The sequence below is a fragment of the Propithecus coquereli genome, unplaced genomic scaffold (assembly GCF_000956105.1).
Source record: "Propithecus coquereli isolate 6110/MARCELLA unplaced genomic scaffold, Pcoq_1.0 Scaffold52, whole genome shotgun sequence".
NCBI lineage: Eukaryota > Metazoa > Chordata > Mammalia > Primates > Indriidae > Propithecus > Propithecus coquereli.
Window position 1 is genome coordinate 6,140,203 of NW_012151063.1, and position 22,524 is coordinate 6,162,726.

Consider the following 22,524-nt stretch of genomic DNA (forward strand, 5'->3'; position numbering starts at 1 on the left):
CAATTCATGAGTGGATTAATAAAATGTGGTGTGTTTTATATACTATGGAATAGTACACAGCCATGAAGTAGGATGGATTAAGTCCTTTTGAAATATTTTGGATGGAACTGGAGACCATCATCCTAAGTGAAGTATCTAAAGAATGGAAAAACAAATACCACATGTACTTACTATTAAATTTGAACTAACTGATGAGCACACATGTGCACAAAGAGAAGTAAAACTCAGTGGCAATCAAGTGGTGGGAAGAGGAGGAGGGGATGGATGAAAACCAACCTAATGGGTACAATGAACACTATCTGGGTGATGAGCACACTTATAACCCTGACTCAAGCATAACAAAATCAATGCATGTAACCAAATTTTTGAAATAAAAAAAGATATTTTGAAATAAAAAATATTTTGAAATAAAAAAAGAAACTTTTCTCACCCTTAAAAAAAAAAAGTCCATCTTATTAATAGTGAAGCATAGGTTCACAGTGCAAGTGTCTTTGCACAATTAATCATTTATTCTGGCCCTTCCTATAATATTCCCCCTATACTTGTATACTTGGTAAAACAGTCATATTTGAAATTCATAGTGACTCTTCAATGTTTTTATAAAATATGCATATTTTAATTTATATTATCTCTTTAAAATGCCCCACTTTTAAAGAGCTATAGGTTTTACAAATGCATTTAAAACAATCATTCCAAAAGCATCCTATTTTTATGGTGAATGCTAAAAATAACAGATAAGGTTTCATGATAACAGATGTTTTAGAAATTAGATGGCCTTGAGGTTTGCAAAAGTGATATGATGTAGTTTATAATAAGAGGCATGAAAATAATAGAACGCTAAATCTATTAATGAAATGTCACTCAGTACGAAGGGGAAAGCAGCAATTATTTCGAATCTGAGACATAGTACATATGCTATGTTTCCAAGCATCCAATAAAAACAGAGGAAAACTGGATGGATTACATAGATTTCAGAGTATTTCCCAGGGGGAGCTCAAGGAAGATGGGGCTGATACCTAACTTCTAGGAGATGTGAATTGTTACAAGAGCAAGGGTAAAGACGGACTTTTAAAAATAGTGAGCCAGCATAGAATTCTAAACTGGCATTGAGGGTGAATTCCACTTTATACACACTAAAGAAAAAAAACATAACAGTACTTAGAAATAATATAAATTTGGCATGAATGTGTGAAAGAGAGAGAAAAGGAAAGACATCTGTTACTCTTTCTACTTGTAATGAATGCTGCCAACAGATTGATTCTATTTTACTCTTCCAATCACACCCCCCAAAATTAACAAAATGTTGTGATACTTTGATGGCATCTCAAACTATACATAATACAACAGAATCGGATTGTATTATCAGGTTGTAAAAGAACTTAGTCACATTAACAGGAGAAAAGCAATTAGCACTTGGCATCAAGGAGTGAAGTGCTCTAGAAACTGCTTTCGAATGTAAACTATTACATCTGCGAAATTGTTTGATAAATTGAATCCCCATCTTTTGGAAGAGGGCAAATACTCTGTCTAAGACCTCAAGATATTAATCAAAATATTTAAAATCTGTACAATGACATTTCTGTTCTTGGATTATGCCAACAGTAAAACCAAAATACTGGTACATTTATTATGCATTTTTCAAGTGTACCCCATCCCAGCCTATTTTCCAAGGATTTACATTTGTTTATTCCAATGTCCCCAGTAGAACTTAATGGATTTATTCTACTGGAGAAAAATACAAAAAGGTTCCTGAATTGCTGCTGTTCTCCATATATGTTAAGTCAAAAAAATTAATATGAATGACCTACTCTGCCGCCATTTGAGTATATTTTGGCTTATCTCTGTGGTCCTTGAATATTTTTAAATATTTGTATATGGCATAAAATAAATTTTCTTAGACTTTTGCCTTTTCGTAGACTTTTCGCAGCCATGATCGATGCCCTTCCCTGGGCGCACACAAATTCCTGTGGAGGTGCAGGTCTCTTTGCAGGCTCAGCTGTGCTCCTTACCTTTGTACAGAGTCTTGGGGACCTGGCAGGTGTGCCCACACCCATTGGAACAACATTTCTTCACCCCGGAACACTCATTGTCAACTTCGCAGCTTTCGACACAGGCGGCAGCAAATCCACTGGCTTTCTCAGGAGCCGGGCAGTCTCCCTGCTTCACCAGCAGGATATACTTGAGGAACTCGCAGCTGGTCAGGCACTCATAGTTCTTCTTGGGGAAGAGAGGCTAAGAGAGAGAAGAATTTTTAAAAATTATTTCATTAAAGACACATGCAATCTGATTTCCCAGACATCTGAAAAAAAGGTCAATGTTTTTATATCATCAAAATTTCCCTTGAATGTTTAACAAAATAGATGTATTTGGATTTTTTCCCTACCGAAGTGACATGTTGTGCTGATTTCCCAAAAGAATATGACCCAGGAGGGATGACTTTTATTGTACATGCAAAAGACACACACCACATACATGCACACACATTTACATACCGTTATATTCCACCTCAGTTCAAAGAGGGTTGTCAAAAAAGTGATTATAAATATTCACAAAACACATTAAGTACGATTTGAGGAGCCCTTTTGGACTGTATATATTACATACATGTTCGTTTTCTAACAAGCCATTTTTTTTAATTTTTTTCATATATCATAAATGTAATACTAATCAAAATAGTTAGTAATAGCTGTATAAAACTTTACAATCCTCACAGTGGTAATGCACTTACTGGTATTATATCACAAAGTCATCTAAGCCTGCTAATTGAACATATTTCACTAGTATCTAGCTTTGAAAGTTAATACGGAATTGTCAATATGTTGCTCAGTAAAAGAAAGTGAATCTTCTTGAAAAATCAGGGTATGCCTATGTGATGTGTGAAATAGGTTCTCAATGGCATCTTGCTGAGGACACTTTGGTTGAGCCCAAATCAATCAATCATTAGCGGGAAGAGGAAGTCTTTCACTCATTAGAGGAGTGCAGTATTGAAACAGCACAGGTAATGTGAAAGAGCCATTATCAAATACATCTTTTTCCCTAGGAAAAATGGTTCAGGACAGTGCTCAGTCACCCCTACGACATGAGCTGCAGCCAGAAGATAATGACTTTTTTCTGCTACTGAAATGAGGCACTGCTGAGATGTCTAAAAGCTGCTGCTCCCAGGGAAAGAAAGGGGAATGACCCTCTTCGTGCTTTGTCCCTCCTTTGCCTTGTGGAAGAGAATGGCCAAGGCAGCCCCAACCAGCCCCAGCACCCCTGCCCAGACCCTGACCACGACCCTCTTGCTGCATCGTAGAAGATGGCTGGAAAGATGGCCACCACAAGCCTGACTTTTACCCTGAACCTCCTTTGACCTTTATGGGAGATGGCTTCCATGAAAACTACCCTAACCCTAAATCCATTCTCACCTGGAACACACCCACCCAGCCAGGTTAAATTTTCCCGCCTTCCTTTTACCTGGGGTGGCCATGTTGTCATGAATGGAAGGCAACCGGAAGAGTTTCGTGCCCCTGTGGACCCAGGCTTGTAAGTCGTCGGGGCAGCACCCCCACAATCTCCCTTACTAGCTTGCTGTGGGTGATGCCACAGCTCTAGGGAATGGCGGGGCCACAAGAAGGAAAGAAATTGGGGTGCTGCCTGACCACATGGGGGAGGACAGCACCCTGCCAGAAATGTCTGCCTTGAACTGCCCCGTGTGCAAAAGGCAAGCCTGCATGTGCCTGAACTCTTGGCCACGTCGAGCTCTGTTTGCTACAGCAGTTCAGCTTACCCTAACCCATGCACAGACCGGTGTCTAAGAGTCCCCGCCCAGGAGACCAGCATCCAGCGAAGGGCTGCAGTGGTTTCTCCATGTTGGAAGCAGGGGATGGCCAAGGAGGGCACTTTCTGTTTACCTGATGTCACAACGGAGTTAGGGATATAAAAATAAACGAGGTAGCGTGGTGAACACGCGCCCGGGGGAGAGCAGGAACGTGATGCGGCTCCCTGCCAGCGTGCTGCGGATGCTTTATAGCGGTGACTGACTATGGCTCATTCCTGTAACGCCTGCTCGTCCTCACTGATGGCTGAACGTGGCTCTCCTCCACCTGGTGACCCCTGAGTAACACCTGGTCATACCTGCTGCTGCCTGCTAATGCCTGCACAACACCTGGAAAACACCTGGTAAGACCTGCCCATGCGTTGCCAGTGCTTCTCAGCAACGACTGAGTACAGCTCTCCACCGCCAGGTAACGCCCGCGAACTCGCCTGCACGCAGCCTGCTGCTCCTCCCCGACAGACGAGCACCCCTCCGCACTCAGGTCGGTGCCCGGTAGCACCTCGGTAACCCGGCAGGAGTCAGTGTTAGTGCATGATTTGGGCTATTAGCCAGGGAACGTGTCACACAATGGTAGAAGTATGTTAATTTTTGAAAAATTTACCATTATTAAACACTCTGGTAGAAGGTGGGAGGTTGGGGGCAGGGGGAATGTCTGGAACTCTTTTCCGAAAAGGCAGTTAGTTTATTAATTTTAGCCTATCATTTCTCATGCTGATAGCTGGAAATGCCACCAAAAACTCAAAACATAACTTCAGCAAGGGAACATCCCAGTAATCCTGGGGTAACTACGACATCAGCACAAATTGTTCTCTGTTGCCTCATCAGTTCTTTTCCCCAAACAATGTTGAGTTTAAAATAAGTGTAAGAGTTAAGATGGTAAATGTTATGTTTTGTGCATTTTAAAAATCTGTGAAAGAGCTGAAAATTTTTACATACCATGAAGATTTGTGCAGTATCAGACAGTATTGTTGTTTCATAGACATAATATTTCGGATGTTGTAAATTTAATGGATGTCAAAGTATCAATACTTTATTACAATTAAATATAATTAAATGCATGTTGTCTTCTTAGATTAATAAAAGGAAAAAAGTAGAATCACAAGCTAGAAAAAGTATAATTTCAAGGTTTGAATTAGGATTATAAATGCCATGTAAAGTTGTTTGTTAATAACCATCAAATTGGTATTAACTGATCAACACATAAATGCACATATAAGAATAACATCTATTGGATGTTGGGCAGGGGGAGGGGGAGGGGGGAGGAGGGAGGAGAGGACGGGTATATGCATACACAAAGAGTGCAATGCACACCACCCGAAGGATGGACATATTTGAAACTCGGACTTAGGGGGGGATGGGGGGGGCAAGGGCAACATATGTAACCTAAACATCTGTACCCCCATAATATGCTGAAATAAAAAAAAAATAATCATATATAAAATTTGAAAAAAAAACATGAATTGACTGAACTAAAAATGTTTCTCAATTTAAAAACTTTATAGGTAAAACTTAGAAGAAAGGCCATGTGGTCAATATTGAATGACCACAAATTTGTAGTTAGTTAATTAAAAAAAAACCTTTTTAAACATTTGAAGCATCATCAACGCTCAAGGCTTATCTGTCTTACTCATTTCACAGTTCATTTTTCTGTTAGCTGCTATATACATTTTACTTCATTGGCTTTTGAAGTTCTAAATCTAGGTTCAAACCTAAATTAGTAATAAAAGAAGTATGCTAACAGATGTATAACAATTATGTAGCATTTGCCAACTTTCTTCTTTCAACAAAAGGTATACATTACACGCATTGGAAAAAATACTTAGTTACCAAAATCATCAGTCCCCGCCACGTGGACTGAGATTTCCAAGTAGAAATAATTTTATTAAATTTGGCAAGTGTTTACTGCTTGCTGACTTGGAAATCATAGTGACATACTTTTGTATTATGGTATAATAAAATCAATTTAGTTCATACTTTTTCACATAAGAATCAGAATATGAGTCAAGAATCAGATAAAGTTTGGGTTCTCTGATCATATGTTATTCTAAGTGTCTGTGTGCCAACTGCCACGCCCGTGAACTGTGAGGGCAGGAGAACAGAGACGGTGCCTACTTGTCTTCATAGCTCACTGAGCTAAAGAGGCAGACCTGAAAACCAATGCACAAAGACAGTGACCTAGGACAGACATGAGGCATGTGTTCCCAGAGACTGTAAAAGGAGTTGAGATCTTCCAGTTGATGTGACAGTTGTTCTGTATGGATATTCCATTATTTTCCCTTTCGGTAAGGATTCAAAAATGATTTCTGTGATTATTCGGAGGACCATGGAAACAAATATGTTCATCTTTGCACTTGTGGCTTCTAAACTGGTGTGTAATCTTGAAATATTATAGGTAACATTATGACCATTACATGAGATAATACACATAAAGAACTAAGTCCTATTGTGTATACTAATAAGAGTTAAGTAATTTGTGTCTTTTTTCTTTTCCCACTGCTACGAGTTTACTGTTTAATATTTCAAAATTCTCCTGATATCCTGACAAAATTTTTTACGAGATCCAAAACCAGCAGGTAGGCCCTGCCTTTTCCTACCGTGTGACTGGCCGCTAGATTCCAACCTGCCCCTCCCAGGGTCAGCACTAGCCTCTGCTTCTAGGGAACTGCACCCTGGCAGAGCTCATACTTGCTTAAATGCAGTTCATCTTATAACAACACAGATTTGGTGAAACAACCCTACAGAGGAGCTCTGTTTAATGGTTCTGTTGATGATATTTATCAAAGGCAAATTTTGACGGTCTCTATCAATTTTCTTGCCTAATTCTCTTGCATCAGGTTGAAAAATATTAATGGTCTGAATATAAATTAGAGAACATATGGTACATGTACATAAGGTCTCTATCCATACCTTCAATCATAGCTTAATGAGAATTTACTAGTTGAATGAAACATGGAGAAAAATGTGTGCAGGTCAGAGAAAATAATGTGTGAATATTAATACTCTAAATATAAAGAAAATGTGTAAATTGGTCCCCTAATGGTCTGTAGGAAATTCTGTGAACAAAGGTCAGCTGGGTGTCAGAAAAGCAATTTATGACCATTAAGCATGTAAAATTTCTTGTGATATTACAAGTTAATTACTCAGAGACTTGTTAAGAGGAGTGTGAAAATATTAGGAAAGAAATTATTCAAATCAGTGTAATGCCCATAAATTTTATGGCAAGTGAAGACACTTGTGGCAACACAAATATATGTGCTCAATGTTCTATGTCTTGTCTACACAATTATATTCAGGCAATTAAGGCAAATCATTAATTGTAAAATTAATGTAACTACAATTCCCATTATAAAACTATTCATATGAATAACTTCACAGATCGCATACATGTCAATCTTTTGCCATGCCATTGGCTCCAGTTTAAACTTTGGAAAAAATATGTTTACTATGTTCCTTAATTTTTGTTCAATTTTTCTGCCCTTACTGTCCCCAAAACTAAGCAGGAGTCTTTAAAGTTTATGCATTTTTCTAGAGTAGTTAGTACCTAAATGCATCCAAAGAAGGGAAAGATAAAGTAAAGTGCTAAAGAAAAATAGCTTAATTCAATCCTAGCATTGGATTAAGTAAAAATTCCTTCATATTTTAAAGAATATACACCTCATATTATATAAATTAAATATGCAATATTAATTAATTCTCATCAATCTCTCCTACATCTCATCTCCTAAGAGCTAAAAGCTAAAATTTGTTTATTAGTGCCTTACCTGGACAATACACTAAGTTCTATTAAGAAAAAAACAAAAAAACCCATATTTTACCTATTTGTGGCACATGGCTAAAAATAAAATGAAATACTAATAATGAGAGGTGACATTTCTTGAATGTTTTTTAGAAAAAGATACTATTGTCTTTGTTTAAGTTTGGTATAAAATGCAAGATATTGTACAGTTAAAATAATTGTGCAGCAATCATGAATAATGAACATAAAGACATCCAATTCAGTAAACTACCTTAGAAATGTTTAAAATCACGTAAATATGAGGCCTTGGCTATGGAGAGAACACTGTATCTGGAATTTGATTCAATTCAACAGAATCGTACCATGTGCCAGCTCACTAGGAACACAGCGGGCTTTGGGAAGAGCCAGGCCATGGGTGGTTTCCCTTCCTGCTCCCAGCCAACCATCAGGACTGCCACCTTGCGTGCCTCTTCTGAAAGGAGCGCTCCATCATCATCCCCATCACAGCAGTGGCAGTTCATCCCCACCAGATACTAATGTCTTCCATGGCCCTCACGCTATACCGCGCTTTACTCCTTCCTCTCACTTATTCCTTTCCAGCCCCCACAACCATTATTATTTCCATTCCACAAATGGGGAAACAGAAGGTCAGGGGAAGCGTAATGTACCCAAAATCATAAAACAAGAGTCTGGACAACTGTTAGAGCCAGTGTTTTTCAAAGGCCCCACCGTATCTCATGGTAAAACAAGAACACTGGGCCAACCAGTTGCTCTCAGCCTGCTCCCCTATTAGAATTCTCTCGGGAGCTTCGAAAAGTGATGTCCCGGAGAACTCCTGACCTGTCACTTCAGCATTGTTGGTGTGGACCCTGGAGACTGCACTTTTTAAGGCACCCCAGGTGAGCCCAATGTGTGGCCAAGACTAGAAAACCCTGGATAAATGGATCTCTAGATTTGTGTTCAGTTATTAGAGATTGCATGATTCTACACGTTTGGAAATAACCCGAATATGCAAAAATGCAATCTTACAGCTCCTGGGAAGAGACGGGAGAGTGGTTCCGAATGACCAGACGCTCCCCTCCCAAAGTGCAAGCAAATGGACGGAACATGAATTCTATGCATTAAGGATTCAATATACACAGACAAGGCAGTGAGATGACTGAATGAGATGTAAAGGGAGAGGAGAGAGTTAAAAATAAAAATATAAAATGTAAGGCAAAACAAAAACATAAGGTTAGAAAATAAACTAGAAATAAAGAGGAATGGAATAGAGAAAAAAATTGTAAACCAAAGGGCAGGTTATGTTCCAGGGATAATTGAAAAGGGCAAGCAACACGCGAATATAGCTCGTGCTGTTGAACCGCAAGGGTAAAACTATTAATATAATTTTTCAGGCATCTAGGTAAAAAAGGCAAGTTTATTATGAGAGAGAAAATATTACTACCCTCAAATTTCTCTGTGTTAAATTTAATGTGTGAAGCCATTAGAACACTGTCTATATAATTCTAAGAAAGATAAACTCTGTGTGTGTGTGTGTGTGTGTGTGTGCGCGCGCGTGTGTGTCTGTACCATGCAATGGCAAAATCTAGCCATTCTATAGATAAACAAGAAACAACAAATGGGGTAGATATTCAGTACCCAAATAAAATAAAGTAACACTTATATATTATACAAGAAAAAATGTTTGTCCAACCCAAATTATACTTCAGATATAACAGTAGGTAAAATCTCTCATGCACAAACTCAAAAAAAAAAAAAAGAAACACCATCCACAAATCCTTTTTTTAAAAATAAAGATATTAATGAAATTTAGAAAACCAAGAATAAATAAACTGGTTAAAAAGAAGTAGTAATCATCTTACCATCCACATAAATACAAAACTAAAATTAAATAATGTTTGAATTATGGTTAACAAAGAGAATTTGATGTAATAAAACTAAAAATAAAAAGAAATTAGAAAAATTGGCATTTGGAAGGAATGATGGAGAAAACCTATGAGTGTGACTTACCTCAAACAATGTTTAGACATCAGTAAATAAGTATGGAATTCAAAAAATAATGATTTCAGCTTCATAATATTTTTCATAATTTTTTTCTAAAATTTGAGGGGGTCTCCATCTTCCGTTAAATTCAAATAATATTAAATTGTAAGCATTTATTTAAAACTCGCATGTGTAGCATTTCCAGATGCCAGCCTGGGGCCAGCTGTTCAAGCAGGCATTAGGAGAGCAGTCTCAACCCTCTGTATTAAATCTTTTCTGAATGGTGAACCATGGCTGTTTCTAATGGTAAATCTAGAGAAATGGTTTGGCTTCTCTCTTCTGTGTAGTTTGTTATAGTAACTTTTTAATGGATATATATAGTTTAAAAAATAAAAACATATGTTTTTATAAAATCAAGCAAAACTGCCCAGTATATCTTTCAAGGAAGGCACGTAAATACTAAGTATGCATGAAATAAGAAAAATAATTCTTACCATAAATGTTTCTGATTTATGCTTAGAAATGCAATTATAATTTGCTGAAAACTCAATTATAAATACTATTTTATTAGATGTGATTGCAATTAATTTGACTCCCCGGCAAATTATGGACATTAATCATGAGCAATATAAAATTAGCAGAAAATTAGAAACCTGCCTATTAGGGAAGTCACTTTTCTATGAGCGCATACCCTCTTTTTTCAATTATAGTAATGATTTCTTTGCTTCTTTCTTCTTGGCCTGGTTCTTCTGTTCGTTTTGAAGACAAATGTGTCACTTTGTATGGGGACATGTATGAGTCAGCAGCACTTCAGAATCTTGCTGCAAGATCTTCAGGCTCATAAATAATTCCAGAAATTCAAAAAAATCCTAGAGACTCAGAGATGGTCAGGACACCATGATTATACTATCATTTGGTTCCCTCTCCTCCTTCCTGCGTTTTGTTAATGGGAATTACCAAAAATGCCAATGAAATGATTAGCCCGTTGAAGCCATATATATGATTCATAAACCCAAGTGGCATTCTAGGTACTAGGAATCTAATGGGGAACAGATATTTAGGGATAATAAACTTATAAAACAAACAGCACAGCACACCTTCTTCCTCAAAATTCTGTAAAAACATATTTTAGTTCACACAGGTGCATGTTTTGTGTGCAGAATAGAATATAAAATAAAAGTAGGAGTGCAAAAGTCACTCAATTAGACACTCGGATCTAATTGCATCAATATAGATTATCCGTGTAAGAATTCAGAATGAATAGCTGATTCAGAGACACCTCGCAGAGCTGTGACCTACAAGCCAATAACACACAATAAATAAATAAATGTATTCTGTTACTTCGTTATAGCTTGACAAGCTCCGTATAGTGCGTTCACATTCATTACCTATTCTAATGAGAACACCGTGTAAGATAAATAGAATAAATCCCTTCTTTGAAAATGAAGTTAAAGACACGAATTAAGCGATTTGCCCACATACACGTCGTGAGCCGGTTCTGAACTTAGGACCAGAGTCACGTTCTCCTCATTCCCAGCTGAGATCTTCTTCCGTCCAGGAGAAAATAAACCCCACCAAGGCAGGAATTTTTGTCACATTGGTTTACTGCCATAAGCAAATTGCAGCGCCCTCCACCAAACCGCAGGGCACACCGTACGTACTCAGAAAGTTCATGTTGAATAAATGAATGAGTAAATCTTCTCTAAAAAGTAAAAGTAGGAACATCATTTACAGAATACAGAAAAAGACATCGGATGGTCTCACTCCCCTTGTCTTCATATCAATTTGTCGGTTTTGTTTTATTTCTGCTGGCTCATCTGTGTCTCAAGGGGCCCAGATCCCTACTTTGGATTTGCTTTCCGCAGTAGGCAGCCTTGGTGACTCCCACGGACTCACATGTTGGTGCCATCACCCCCCTTATGTGCGTGCCGGTGGGTGATGGGAACCTGCGACTTGCTCCTAGCTCATAGTGTTTAGCAAAGGAAGGCGGCACTGCTGCGATCAGGCTGTGACACCCAGGCCTGTGTCTTAGCAGACTGGAAAGCGAGATTCTCCTGCTGGCCTCGAGGGAGCACATAGCCATGTCAGGAACAGTACATAAGAGGACAGGACAAGGAACTGCAGGTGCCTCTAGGAGCTGAGCATGGACTGTGGCCAGTGGCCAGCAAAAACAAGAGAACCTCTGTCCTACAACCACAAGGAAGGGAATCCTGCCAACAAGCACAATGAGCCTGGAAGCAGCTCTGTGCCTGGCAGAGCCGCCGGACTAGAATGCAGCCCAGCTGACGCCTTGATTACGGCCTGTGACACCCTGACGCAGAGGCTGCCGTGAGCCGCGCCCCAACTCCTGACCACAGACGCTGTGAGCTGGAAAGGTGTGTTGTTTTAAGCTACTAGATTTAGGGATAATTTGTTATGCAGCAATGGATAGCTAACACAAAGGCACATTACACTTAGTGCACATGTTTTCCGGAAAAGTTTGGATTTTGATAAAACAGATGGATAATATGTCAGTTCCCTTGAGGGATGGCAGAAAGCACAATTTATACAACTCCATACCATTCCTGGCATCTAGAAAATGCTGGATACAAAAAGACATTTGAAGGTTCTTTTTCTATTTGATCTATCACTAAATCATGATCCTAGCCATGGGTGTCAGTCGCAGAGCAATTGGCTAAATAGCCAGAAGTCCTGTGTATTATCTGAAGCATTTTAATGTTCACAATTACAAAATGTTTCCAAAGATGACATTGACAGGAATCCTCTGGCCTGAGTGCTTCTAGCGACAGGCACGACTACACAAAGGTTTGCAAATAACCATGTTCCACCAGTCACAGAATGCTGAGCAGGAACTATCAGAGCAAAATAAAACTGAGACAAGGACGATCATGTATTGATCACCTTAGTGACTGAGAAACACTATCATTCCACTTTTCTGAAATTACACAATGACACTATGACCCCTGGTGATGGACCATGTGGAGTCCACCAGCAGCAACACTTACTCAGTAAGTGGCATCAGAACACAAGCTCTTTAGACCCAGCCCTTCCACCTGGAGGGTTGGCCCTTGGGTGAGCCACTCACCTGACCAGCCTCAACTTCCCAGTCCTCATGGCTTCCACACAGAACCCCTGGGGGCTCACTATCTGCCTTGCTTAAGTCTAGGGTAATCGAGAAGGCCAAATAAGATCACGAAGAGATTTTATGCATAATATATAGTGATGAAGCCTTATTACCCCAATTCCACAGTCATCCTCTCAGGATAGGGTCTGGGTACTCTCCAGAGTGAAACCCAGGCAACAGGATCACAGTAGCAGCAGTGGATGGAGACGAGACCACCATGCTTCCCCGGATCCCCTAGGAGAGCCCCTTTTAGCCCCCGGTTCTGTTCAAAGATACCCCATAACATCATTTCATTCTGATGTCAAGAGGCACCTCTTCCGGCTACTCCCCAAGCCCTCACCTGGGCTTCCCCGACTGCTCTGGTGCACTCCTGTGGCTTCTTCTCCACTGGCCCTCAAGGACTTTCAGATTCTCTTGGCTTCTGAGGCCACTGTCTTTGGAACCAGGCAGCCTGCTGGGCCCCACGTCTTTCCGGCAACACCTCAGCAGAACCCAGACTGGTACAGAGCCTGTGTCCCTCGTCTACCCTGGGGAAGACAGTGCAGCAAAGCCTCTCTCCCCGCCTCTCACACTGTTGACGATGTTAGACAGGGTTCTGCTAATAAGGATACTGGATGGCTAGATGATAGATAGGTAGGTACGCAGGTAGAGAGATAGATAATGAAACTGATAGCATAGATGAAGTAGGACGCCTCCCCCCCATGCAGTTAAAACTGGGCCAGTGTTCTGCCCAGGTCACAGGGAGGAGCCCCGAGGGAAAACAGTAAGATGAAAATGTCTGAGAAACCCTGATCACAGTGATATAGGGTCACATCTCCCAAACGGCTTGAGCATTTCAATGACACGTGCAGAACTACTCATAGAATCGCCAGGATGTAAGGTGGGAGGGCGGGGACAGTTTGTACCTTTAAAAAGCTTCTAGTCTTCCATCTATATAGAATTATTTTTTCCTGTCTGGTTAACCAATAACATAAGCAGTGGGTAGCTAGGTTTTAGGAAGGCTCAAGAATTTTTTTACTCTTTTGCATGAATTTGCATACACATACACGCACACCCCTGGAGTAAGCTGACCGCCAGGCTGCAGAAGAATGAGAATGCCCGTTCCTACCAACGACGCCACTTACGCACGGTCAGGTTTGGGCCGACGTGGACAGCACCTCTGCCGCCCTTACCTCACAGAAGCTTTGGCACTGCTGCTTCCTCAGGTCCCCCGATTCCTTGCACGGCTCCAAGCACTGGAAGACAGGAACAGTAAACATAAATAAAACATGGCTAAGAAGCAGAGCCAAGAGGAAAACAAAAAGAATTCACCTGTGGTGCTTGCTTTTCAGCGCCTGCTTTCCCTAGTTAGTTGATGATCCAGCTGTCAGCTGATCATTTTAACTGGATATACTATAGATGATTTCACTATAAGGCAGAAGAATTGGGGTAAGACACTATTTTTTAAGCAATAAGAAATAATTTTAAAGGTTGTTCAGATGAAATATTTTTCTCATAAAAAATTTAATATTAACTTGCTTTTAGTTGGCAACATAGGGCTATTTTTTGTACACTCTTCTCCAAGTGATTAAGTGAAAATGCATTGTACTAAACGTACACATATATTGTTGTTATTTATGTTTCGCCTCAATGGGTCCAACAGCATTAGCATTCATCCAGTTTAATCGCTCCATTAAAATATATGCAACAGATCTAAATGCTAGATTCTCACATGAGAGTTTCATAACAGAAAGTAAAGTTCACTTAAACACACACCCCTAAGTTACTACTTTATATATTCAGACAAATTGAACACACTAGCCAGTCTCCATTGTTCAGTAATAATTATAATATTCAATAAGATTGTTGAATAAACAAACATATAGTTTATTACCATATATACTATATCTAAGGTATATATAGTATGTGTATACATATGGTATGTGCATGTGTGTGTATGATAACACCATCCCTCATGGTTGAAAAAATGTTACATTGATATGCATGGATATTTGATTCTCAAAATGTTATTTTAATGAAAGTTTTAATTAGTAAAAATTAATAGTCATGCATAGTCAAATGTAAGTCATTTAAATATAGGCATAGCCCTGGCTTTCATGAGCTCGTGATTATTTTATCTATATTATTTTTATTTCATTGTTGATAAATTTTCCAATTAGGATAGAAATTCTCAGTTAAATTTCAAACACGTATAATATAGAATTCATAGCATAGATGAAGTAGGACGCCTCCCCCCCATGCAGTTAAAACTGGGCCAGTGTTCTGCCCAGGTCACAGGGAGGAGCCCTGAGGGAAAACAGTAAGATGAAAATCTTACTGTTGCTATATGGTATACAGGACATATGCTATACAGGTACTATTTCTTCACTCTGTTTCCTAGTAACCTCCTCCCTGTTTTAAAATACAGATATAGTTGGAAGATACATTGGAAGACTCTATGATGGAACTTAATTTTCAAATATTCATTGCCAATTTTTAATCAAAGATGTATGTGAAAACAACAGCCCCTATATCAACTGTCAATCCTTTCCAGCAATACTACTCAAAGTATGACCAATGACAAATATTATGCTCCCTGCCCCTTGGAGTTTATTAGAAACGCAAACTCATGGGCCTCTCTCTCAACCTGCAGAGTCAGATTCTCTGGGAGCAGGACTGGGAATCTCTTCTCACAAGTTCTACTAGAAGTTTTGATGCTTACTAAACTTTAAAAAGAACTGCAATCAAATCCATAGAGTCTGTAATGTCTCTTTCTTGCTTCATGTAAGTTTCGTTAGGAAAAAATATTTTTATGAGAACATTGTAGATACTGTGTTCAGTAATGTGGCATGTGAACAATTCATTTCTAATAATTTTAATCAAAAGCAATAAACTTGAGCTCTTTAATAATTCTTTCCCAAGACTTCTATGAGCTTGTCCCAAGTTTTAGTGTTATCTCTCCCAAGCACGCCAGAAACAAATGTACAATTTTTCAACAATTTAACAATTTTAAAAGAATGCCATTTTTCTAATATCAATCAAACATTGTTTAAACATTTGTCTACCTTACATATTTGATGAGTTCCTTAAAGGGTTAGTTTTGTTTCCAAAGGCTATATCATTGCTTTATCCCCAGAGCTCTTTTTTTTTTTTTTGGGTAGACATTGACTCCTAGGCAAAACAGTTTAGCAGTTATTTAATACGTATGCTTAGACTTAATTCTTCCTGAAGACCATTTGAAATTAATGAATGGCACTCTTCAAAATACCTTGAGATTTTGTTCAGTCCAAGAAGTGTCCTGTGAGATAGCAGGACCACTCCCCAAGATCCTGGGATTGTTCATGGGCACAGACTCAGCTGTTTGCAAGGTAAGCATTTGTCACTGCAGACAAGAAACATCCAACCATCATTTATTCCATAAAGAAACTGTTAAATTCTGTGTGGCTAACAATGTCTCAAAATGTCGTAACTATGCAATTCTTGCCTTCTGTCATTACTAAAATGTAAGTTATAAAATATGCTGCTACATGTGTACCTCATTGCATTTTCACAACTATAGGTATCACTGCACAAAAAGTCTCAATCCTTTGAGATCTCCGTAATTCCACACAACCATGGTCCTGACAGCTTGTGGAATGATCAAATATCTTACATAAAACAAATATCATTTACAAAAACAGGCATATTTCTGAAACACTAATAGAAGTAATACATAACACACTTGTCTTCCTATTAATCCAGCATCTCTGTCTGCCAAGTCTTGCATCGGTACATGCAATTCATTTAAAGTTCTATAATTGCACGCTTGCCTCATTTCCAATTGTTAGTAATCAGCAGTGTCTAAAGGTATATCTCAAAATGTTATTAGTGATCGCCAATTTTTCTTTCAATAATTCTCTATAAAATCCACCTGACAAGAATAGCTCAGATGCAATCATCTGAATAAATCTTTGCAGGAGGAATTTGCCAAAACTCTATTCTTTATAGTACTCTAGCCAATAAAAAAAGGATTTCAACAAAAGCTAAAAAGAAGAGGGGGAAATGACAGCTATTTCTTTTGCACTTCATATAGAATAAAACACTTCCTGATTCTCCAAGCAATAAAAAAGGTTTGCCAAAAAGCAAGAACCCTACATCTCTCTTCCATGAGAGAAGAGAATGTGAGAGAAATGATAACACCAGCAGAAAACTGCTTTGGAATTATTACCTATCACATCTGGAAGTGCTGTGATCATATATTGCCTAACACTACCCAGAACAGTAACCAAAGTTAGTATTTTTAGCAAGTGTATTATTAGTCTTTCAAGTGTTAGGATGATAGACTGTTTGAAATCTTGTATTCCTAGGCTACTGCTTCAAGCCCAAAGAAGAAAACGTTAAATTTCAGAGAAAAAGAAATAGGTTGAGAGAGCTAATCATATATGTCATTGTTTGGCATGAAGATAGCAATTTTTTTTTTTTTTTTTTTTTACTTAACCTAGTACCTAGAATCTTTACAGATTATGGAGCACTTTTAGAACTATCTGCTCAGTAGAGCCTCATCATGACAAATCTAGGAGTATGTAAAAGTAGGTGCTATTATGCTTACATTTTCAAGAGGAAACACTCAAGTGCAGAGAGGGGAGGAAGCACAGCTAGTGACTATGGGAGCCAGTGGGCGACTGGGATTGGAAACTATGCTTCGGCACATGCAGAGGACTGTTATTTCTGTGACAAAGCATCACTTTATATATGCCACTTGCTGCAGGGGCTTCATGAGACCGTGTATATAAAAGAGATTTGTAAACTGGGAAGTGCTTTGCAAATCTATTTTTACTTTACTAAATTATTATGATCCCAGAGAGGATTCAGTTCCAGAATGCCCTAGGTGCTAGATATTCCAAAGCATTTATGTAATCACAACCAATAAAATAGAGTATTTCATATCACAGAGAAAGACATCCAACTCATGAGCCAAAGTACCAACTATCAAGGAAATTGTTGATACTACCTTGATGAACTACCATCTGGCCAGTTGAAGCACAAAATTCCATAACTTACACATTTAGCCAAACACTTCCATAAAAGCACAGCAGAGGAAATTTTATTACCCAAATGGCAAATACTATAAATTCTGATGCAAAAAAGGTTCACACAAAACATGAATTTTCACACATGCCCAATAATCAAGGAAGTAGAACCCACAATTGAGTGATGCTAAAGAAATAGAACCCAAGCTAAAACAAAGCAACTAGCATTCCACACATTTCAACCTGCTCAAATTAGCATCCGATTAGCTAAATCAACAAATACAGATGAATATTTCCTATACGCAAAGTATTTGTCTAGTCACCAAGGCAGAGGAAAATGTGGTAAAAATCATTCTGCTCTGAGGCAGTGTACAATCTCTTCTGGCAGAAAAGCGTGCAGATAAATACGTCTGCATCAAGGAAGCATTAAAAAAAGAGAGAAAAGAACAACATGCTGTAAGAAACTAAAAAACTGGCATGTATATCCATACGGGATCATAGGAGAGGATTTTGTAGTATTGGGGACTCAGGAGTTTACTTAGAAGGATGAGTAGGACTTGGACAACTGTAAGATTTGGGGCCTGGATAATACTGTAAGTACATTGGGGAGGGACTGTGGTGTGTGTTGCTAAAAGGAGAGAACGTGTAGTAGAAACAAGGCTGGAAAGACAGCCCTTGGAATTCAGTGAGGACCCACTGACACTCTCAGCACAGAGGGCTGCTTGCTCTAATTTGTGTTTAAAATGACTTGAATGTTGGAATAAAAGATAGATTTTGAGAGGCAAGATATTACAGGGAATGAAACCGGAGCAAAAGTCTTTACAATGTCTTCTGAATATTCTCTCAATTATTTCTAGTGTCCATATACCATTTGGGTGGCAGAGGACATTGGGAGAAAGGGGAAGGAAAATTAACCTATGAAGGGCAATATAGTTGTGCAAGTTCCTGGACATAGTTTCCAATTTGCTTTGAAATACGGGAATGAGAGAGAACCGAAAATGGGAAAAAGCAGGAAAATTTCTAACCTAGATCTGAAAAGAACTGACGGTGTCACCAAGATGAAGGCTGAAGGAGAAACCGGCAAGGAGAAAGGTGTGGAACTGAGTTTGAGGTGTCCAGGGTGTGGACAGGGAGGCACGTCCACCCAACAAGCTATTGGAATTGCGGATATGGAGTTCAGGGCAAAGGTTAAAGCCGATGATGAGCATTAATGGCTTTCTTTCGTCTTCTCTCTCTATCATTAATTCATTCTTTTCACAACCATTTGCTGGGTTCTTACTATAACCAAAGGGTCATGCTAAGTGATGGGTCCACTAAATCTATGAACCACACAGGGACCTGCCTTCAAGAACCCTCCAGTCTAGAAATGTGAAAACAGCGTGTTTGTTAATAAGCAAAAGTCCAGGATGGGTGTCAAAATGAGGTACAGAAAAAATGAGCTTGGAGTGTCAAAAATTTTAGTAGTTGGACTATGAGAAAATGAAAATGGCAACCTTGAGGAGATTTCGTAGTGCATCAAAGTTTTTACCTTTAATCTGTTTTGTTATCTCTTTATGTGTTTGTGGTTCAGAATGAGGTGAACAGAACATGTTGGTGGGTGTAAAGAAATGATCAGGTGGAAGGTGTCTGACTGAAGATCTAGGAAAATAGGAAATAATCAATTGATGGGGTCCCAGAGAATGTCATAGAGGTTAGTACAACCCCTGTGGAAAGCAATATGGAGATACCTCAAAGAGCTACAAGTAGAACTACCATTTGATCCAGCAATCCCATTACTAGGCGTCTATCCAAAGGAAAAAAAGACATTCTATAAAAAAGACATCTGCACTTGAATGTTTATAGCAGCACAATTCTCAATTGCAAAGATGTAGAAACAACCCAAGTGCCCATCAATACATGAGTGGATTAATAAAATGTAGTATATGTATACCATGGAGTTCTACTCAGCCACAAAAAACAATGGTGATTTAGCACCTCTTGTATTATCCTGGATAGAGCTGGAGCCCATTCTACTAAGTGAAATATCACAAGCATGGAAAAACATACATCGCATGTACTTGCCATCAAATTGGTACTAACTGATCAACATTAAGGAGTTCACATGGTAGTAATACTGGGTGTCGGTAAGGTGTGGGGGGTAAACCCACAACTAATGGAAGCAGAGTGTACTGTATGTGGGAAGGGCACTCTTGCAGTCCTGGCTGGGGTGAGGCAAATGCATTACATGTAACCAAAATGCCTATACCCCCATAATGTCCTGAATTAAGAAAAATAAAAAATAAAAATAGCTAAGATGGTAAAAAAAGTAAAATAAAATAAAATATGAATCCTCCATAATTGTAAAAGAAACACACACACAGAATTTAAGAGAGACAAGAGACCTTTGAAGTCATCGAACTCAACCCTACACCTCCCAGATTTGAGAACTAAACGTCTTCACAGAGGCAGTGGCTGGGTGGTAGGCGTAGGTCCATGGGTCCACCTATGACTGGATACAGGCTATTCAGTGTCACTCTTTAGCTTGGAGGATGGAAGAGTTTGGCTGTAGAGAAACGTCGTGTTCCTGAGTAGCACACGCTGTTAAGTCACAGGTTTCCAACAGGTGGGACCGAGCTGATGATTAGATGTGTGTGTCCTTACAGGTGCAACTCTCGTGTCCGGGCTTGAGTGGCCTTGAATGGGTAGGGAACTCAAGCCACTTTCTAGGTGAGGGACTCAGAAAATGAGGATTCCAGCCAAGTCCAAAGGCAAGAGAAAGAACATGGAGCCTTGGGCTTGGATTGACCTGGAGGAGAAACCTTCATTTACTGTATGCTAAATGATTTTTCTCCATTCAGGTTTTATTTTAACCTCTCTGACCTCCAGGTTTCTGATTCATAAAAGAGTAGAAGAATATTTGCCCAAGAGGACTCTTTTGAAATAAAATTTATGAAGGCCTTCTTTTAAAGTACCTACACATAGGAGGTGCTCAGTGAATCAAATCTGGTTCTTTTCTGTTTCTAGGGAACCAAGAAGAGAATTTATTTTAGTTCTTTCATATTTCCCTACACATGTGTCCTTTAAATTGAAGAAGAAATTAAAATTTCTTTTAATTCCAGTCTCTCAAGCATGTTCTAACAATTGCTTTTAAAGTGCTGGATTTCTTGCCAACAATTCCAACAGCTATGGTTGGGTGGAGTGGTAATATTCTTGCATGTGGCCAGAATGTGGGATGAAAAGGGATATTCCAAGAGTAGGGCACTGTGCATTTTGTAGGACATATGGTATGCTTGCACAAAAATATTTTCTGTTGAATAGTTTTAAAAAAACCAAATAATGGTTTATATTTAATTTATGTCAGGATTATTGCCTGGATATAAGGAATGAGTCTTGAGTTCTACCCAAAAATCCGACTTTTTTATTTTATACAGGTATACATCCATAGCATATGATAATGCTATCCACAGAAGCTTGCAAAGACCCTTTCTGTTTTCTGAATTCACAGCAGCAAATTTCTCTGGGAAATTGTGAATCTGTTTTTTAGATGGAAGGTTTTTTTCTTTCCTTCCTAAATATTTCCTAAAATATGCGCACCCTACTGTCTTTAGAAGTATTTGTGGACTCCCTCCAGCTCTAAATTGGTGCTGTATAGAAATTGTTACAATCCTGTGTGTCGAAAAGCACACTGTGTCTTGCCAAAATAATGAAATCTTTTGGCAGATGGCCCTCAGAAGTGCAGTGGGACAATGGCCAGAGGGTTAGCATGCCAGCCCTGCACAGCCGCGCACCCGCGACGCTCCACAGCACATACCAGCTTCCCCTGTGACATTCAAAGGATAATTGCTGTCCCATCACCATGGCTTATCAGGTAACCTGGGCCCCATTTTATCACAACTGTTTTTCACCATAAAGGGAGTCCAGGCATCAAGGGCTCTTTCAGTTTCAGGGAAAGTATTTAGAAACTACATAAATAAATAAATAAGAGAAAAGCAATTAGTCAAGGTAGTTATTATCAGAAAGCCACACTGCCATTGTAATTCTTTCTCATTTAAACGAGACCATTGTGCACATCACTGAGTCTCTCGGAGTAGACGTGTCCTGGGATTCTGTGGCATGGAAGCCGAACCATGCCTTCGTAGTATCCAGGTTTTTCAAACCCAATCTTCTGCTATGGCATTTTAGCATGGTACCGAAGCCTCAAAGAGTACTCTCATGGTCACTTCTCAAATTCAAAAGATATTGATTATGAAGAGAAAGCAACAACTTTACGGTAGAGAAACCTGGCAGAGAGCACCTCAACTAAGGGATCAAAGGCAATACCTCCAGCATGCGGGGGAGAGGCGGGTACAAAACAAAGCTCCTGTGCCTCCTGAAAGGATGCTCTAGGAAGGCAGCAACGTCACAGAGGCAGGATTCCTGCCTGCTACGCAGAACCCATCTCTAACCATGAGGAAACAGCAAACAAATCTGGATTGAGGTGCCTTCTACAAAGCCCATAGCCTCCAGCCTTAACAGTATCAGCATCCTGAAAGACAAAGAGAGGCTGAGGAACAGTTCCAGACCTAGGGAGAATAAAGATACGTGACGACCAAATGCCATGCATGATGATGGATTGGATTCTGCATCAGACAAGATGAGGCTACAAAGGACACTATTGGGGCAATCAGAGAAATTTAAATATGGGCCATAGGTTCGATACTAGTGTTACATCACTGTTAAATTGCCTGAATTGGATCATTCCACAGTAGTTAAGCAAGAGAATGCACTTATTCTTAAGAAGCGCATGCTTAATTATTTGGATGGAAAGAGTTATGATGTCTGCAATTTATTTTTAAGTAGCTGTAAAATTATCGTGAATGTGCATACATGTGTGTATGTGTATGCATCTGTGTGCAAG

General features: G+C 39.2%; 1 protein-coding gene across 1 annotated transcript in view; it reads right to left on the bottom strand.

Moving 5' to 3' along the window:
* Nucleotides 1-22,524, bottom strand: part of ANOS1 (anosmin 1) — a 148,881-nt gene that overhangs the window by 51,175 nt on the left and 75,182 nt on the right. The window contains exons 3-4 of the mRNA XM_012656801.1: nt 13,833-13,897; nt 2,010-2,232 (exon numbers count right to left, since the gene is read on the bottom strand). Of these exons, the coding sequence (XP_012512255.1) occupies nt 2,010-2,232; nt 13,833-13,897 (288 nt within the window). The remainder of the gene's footprint in view (nt 1-2,009; nt 2,233-13,832; nt 13,898-22,524) is intronic.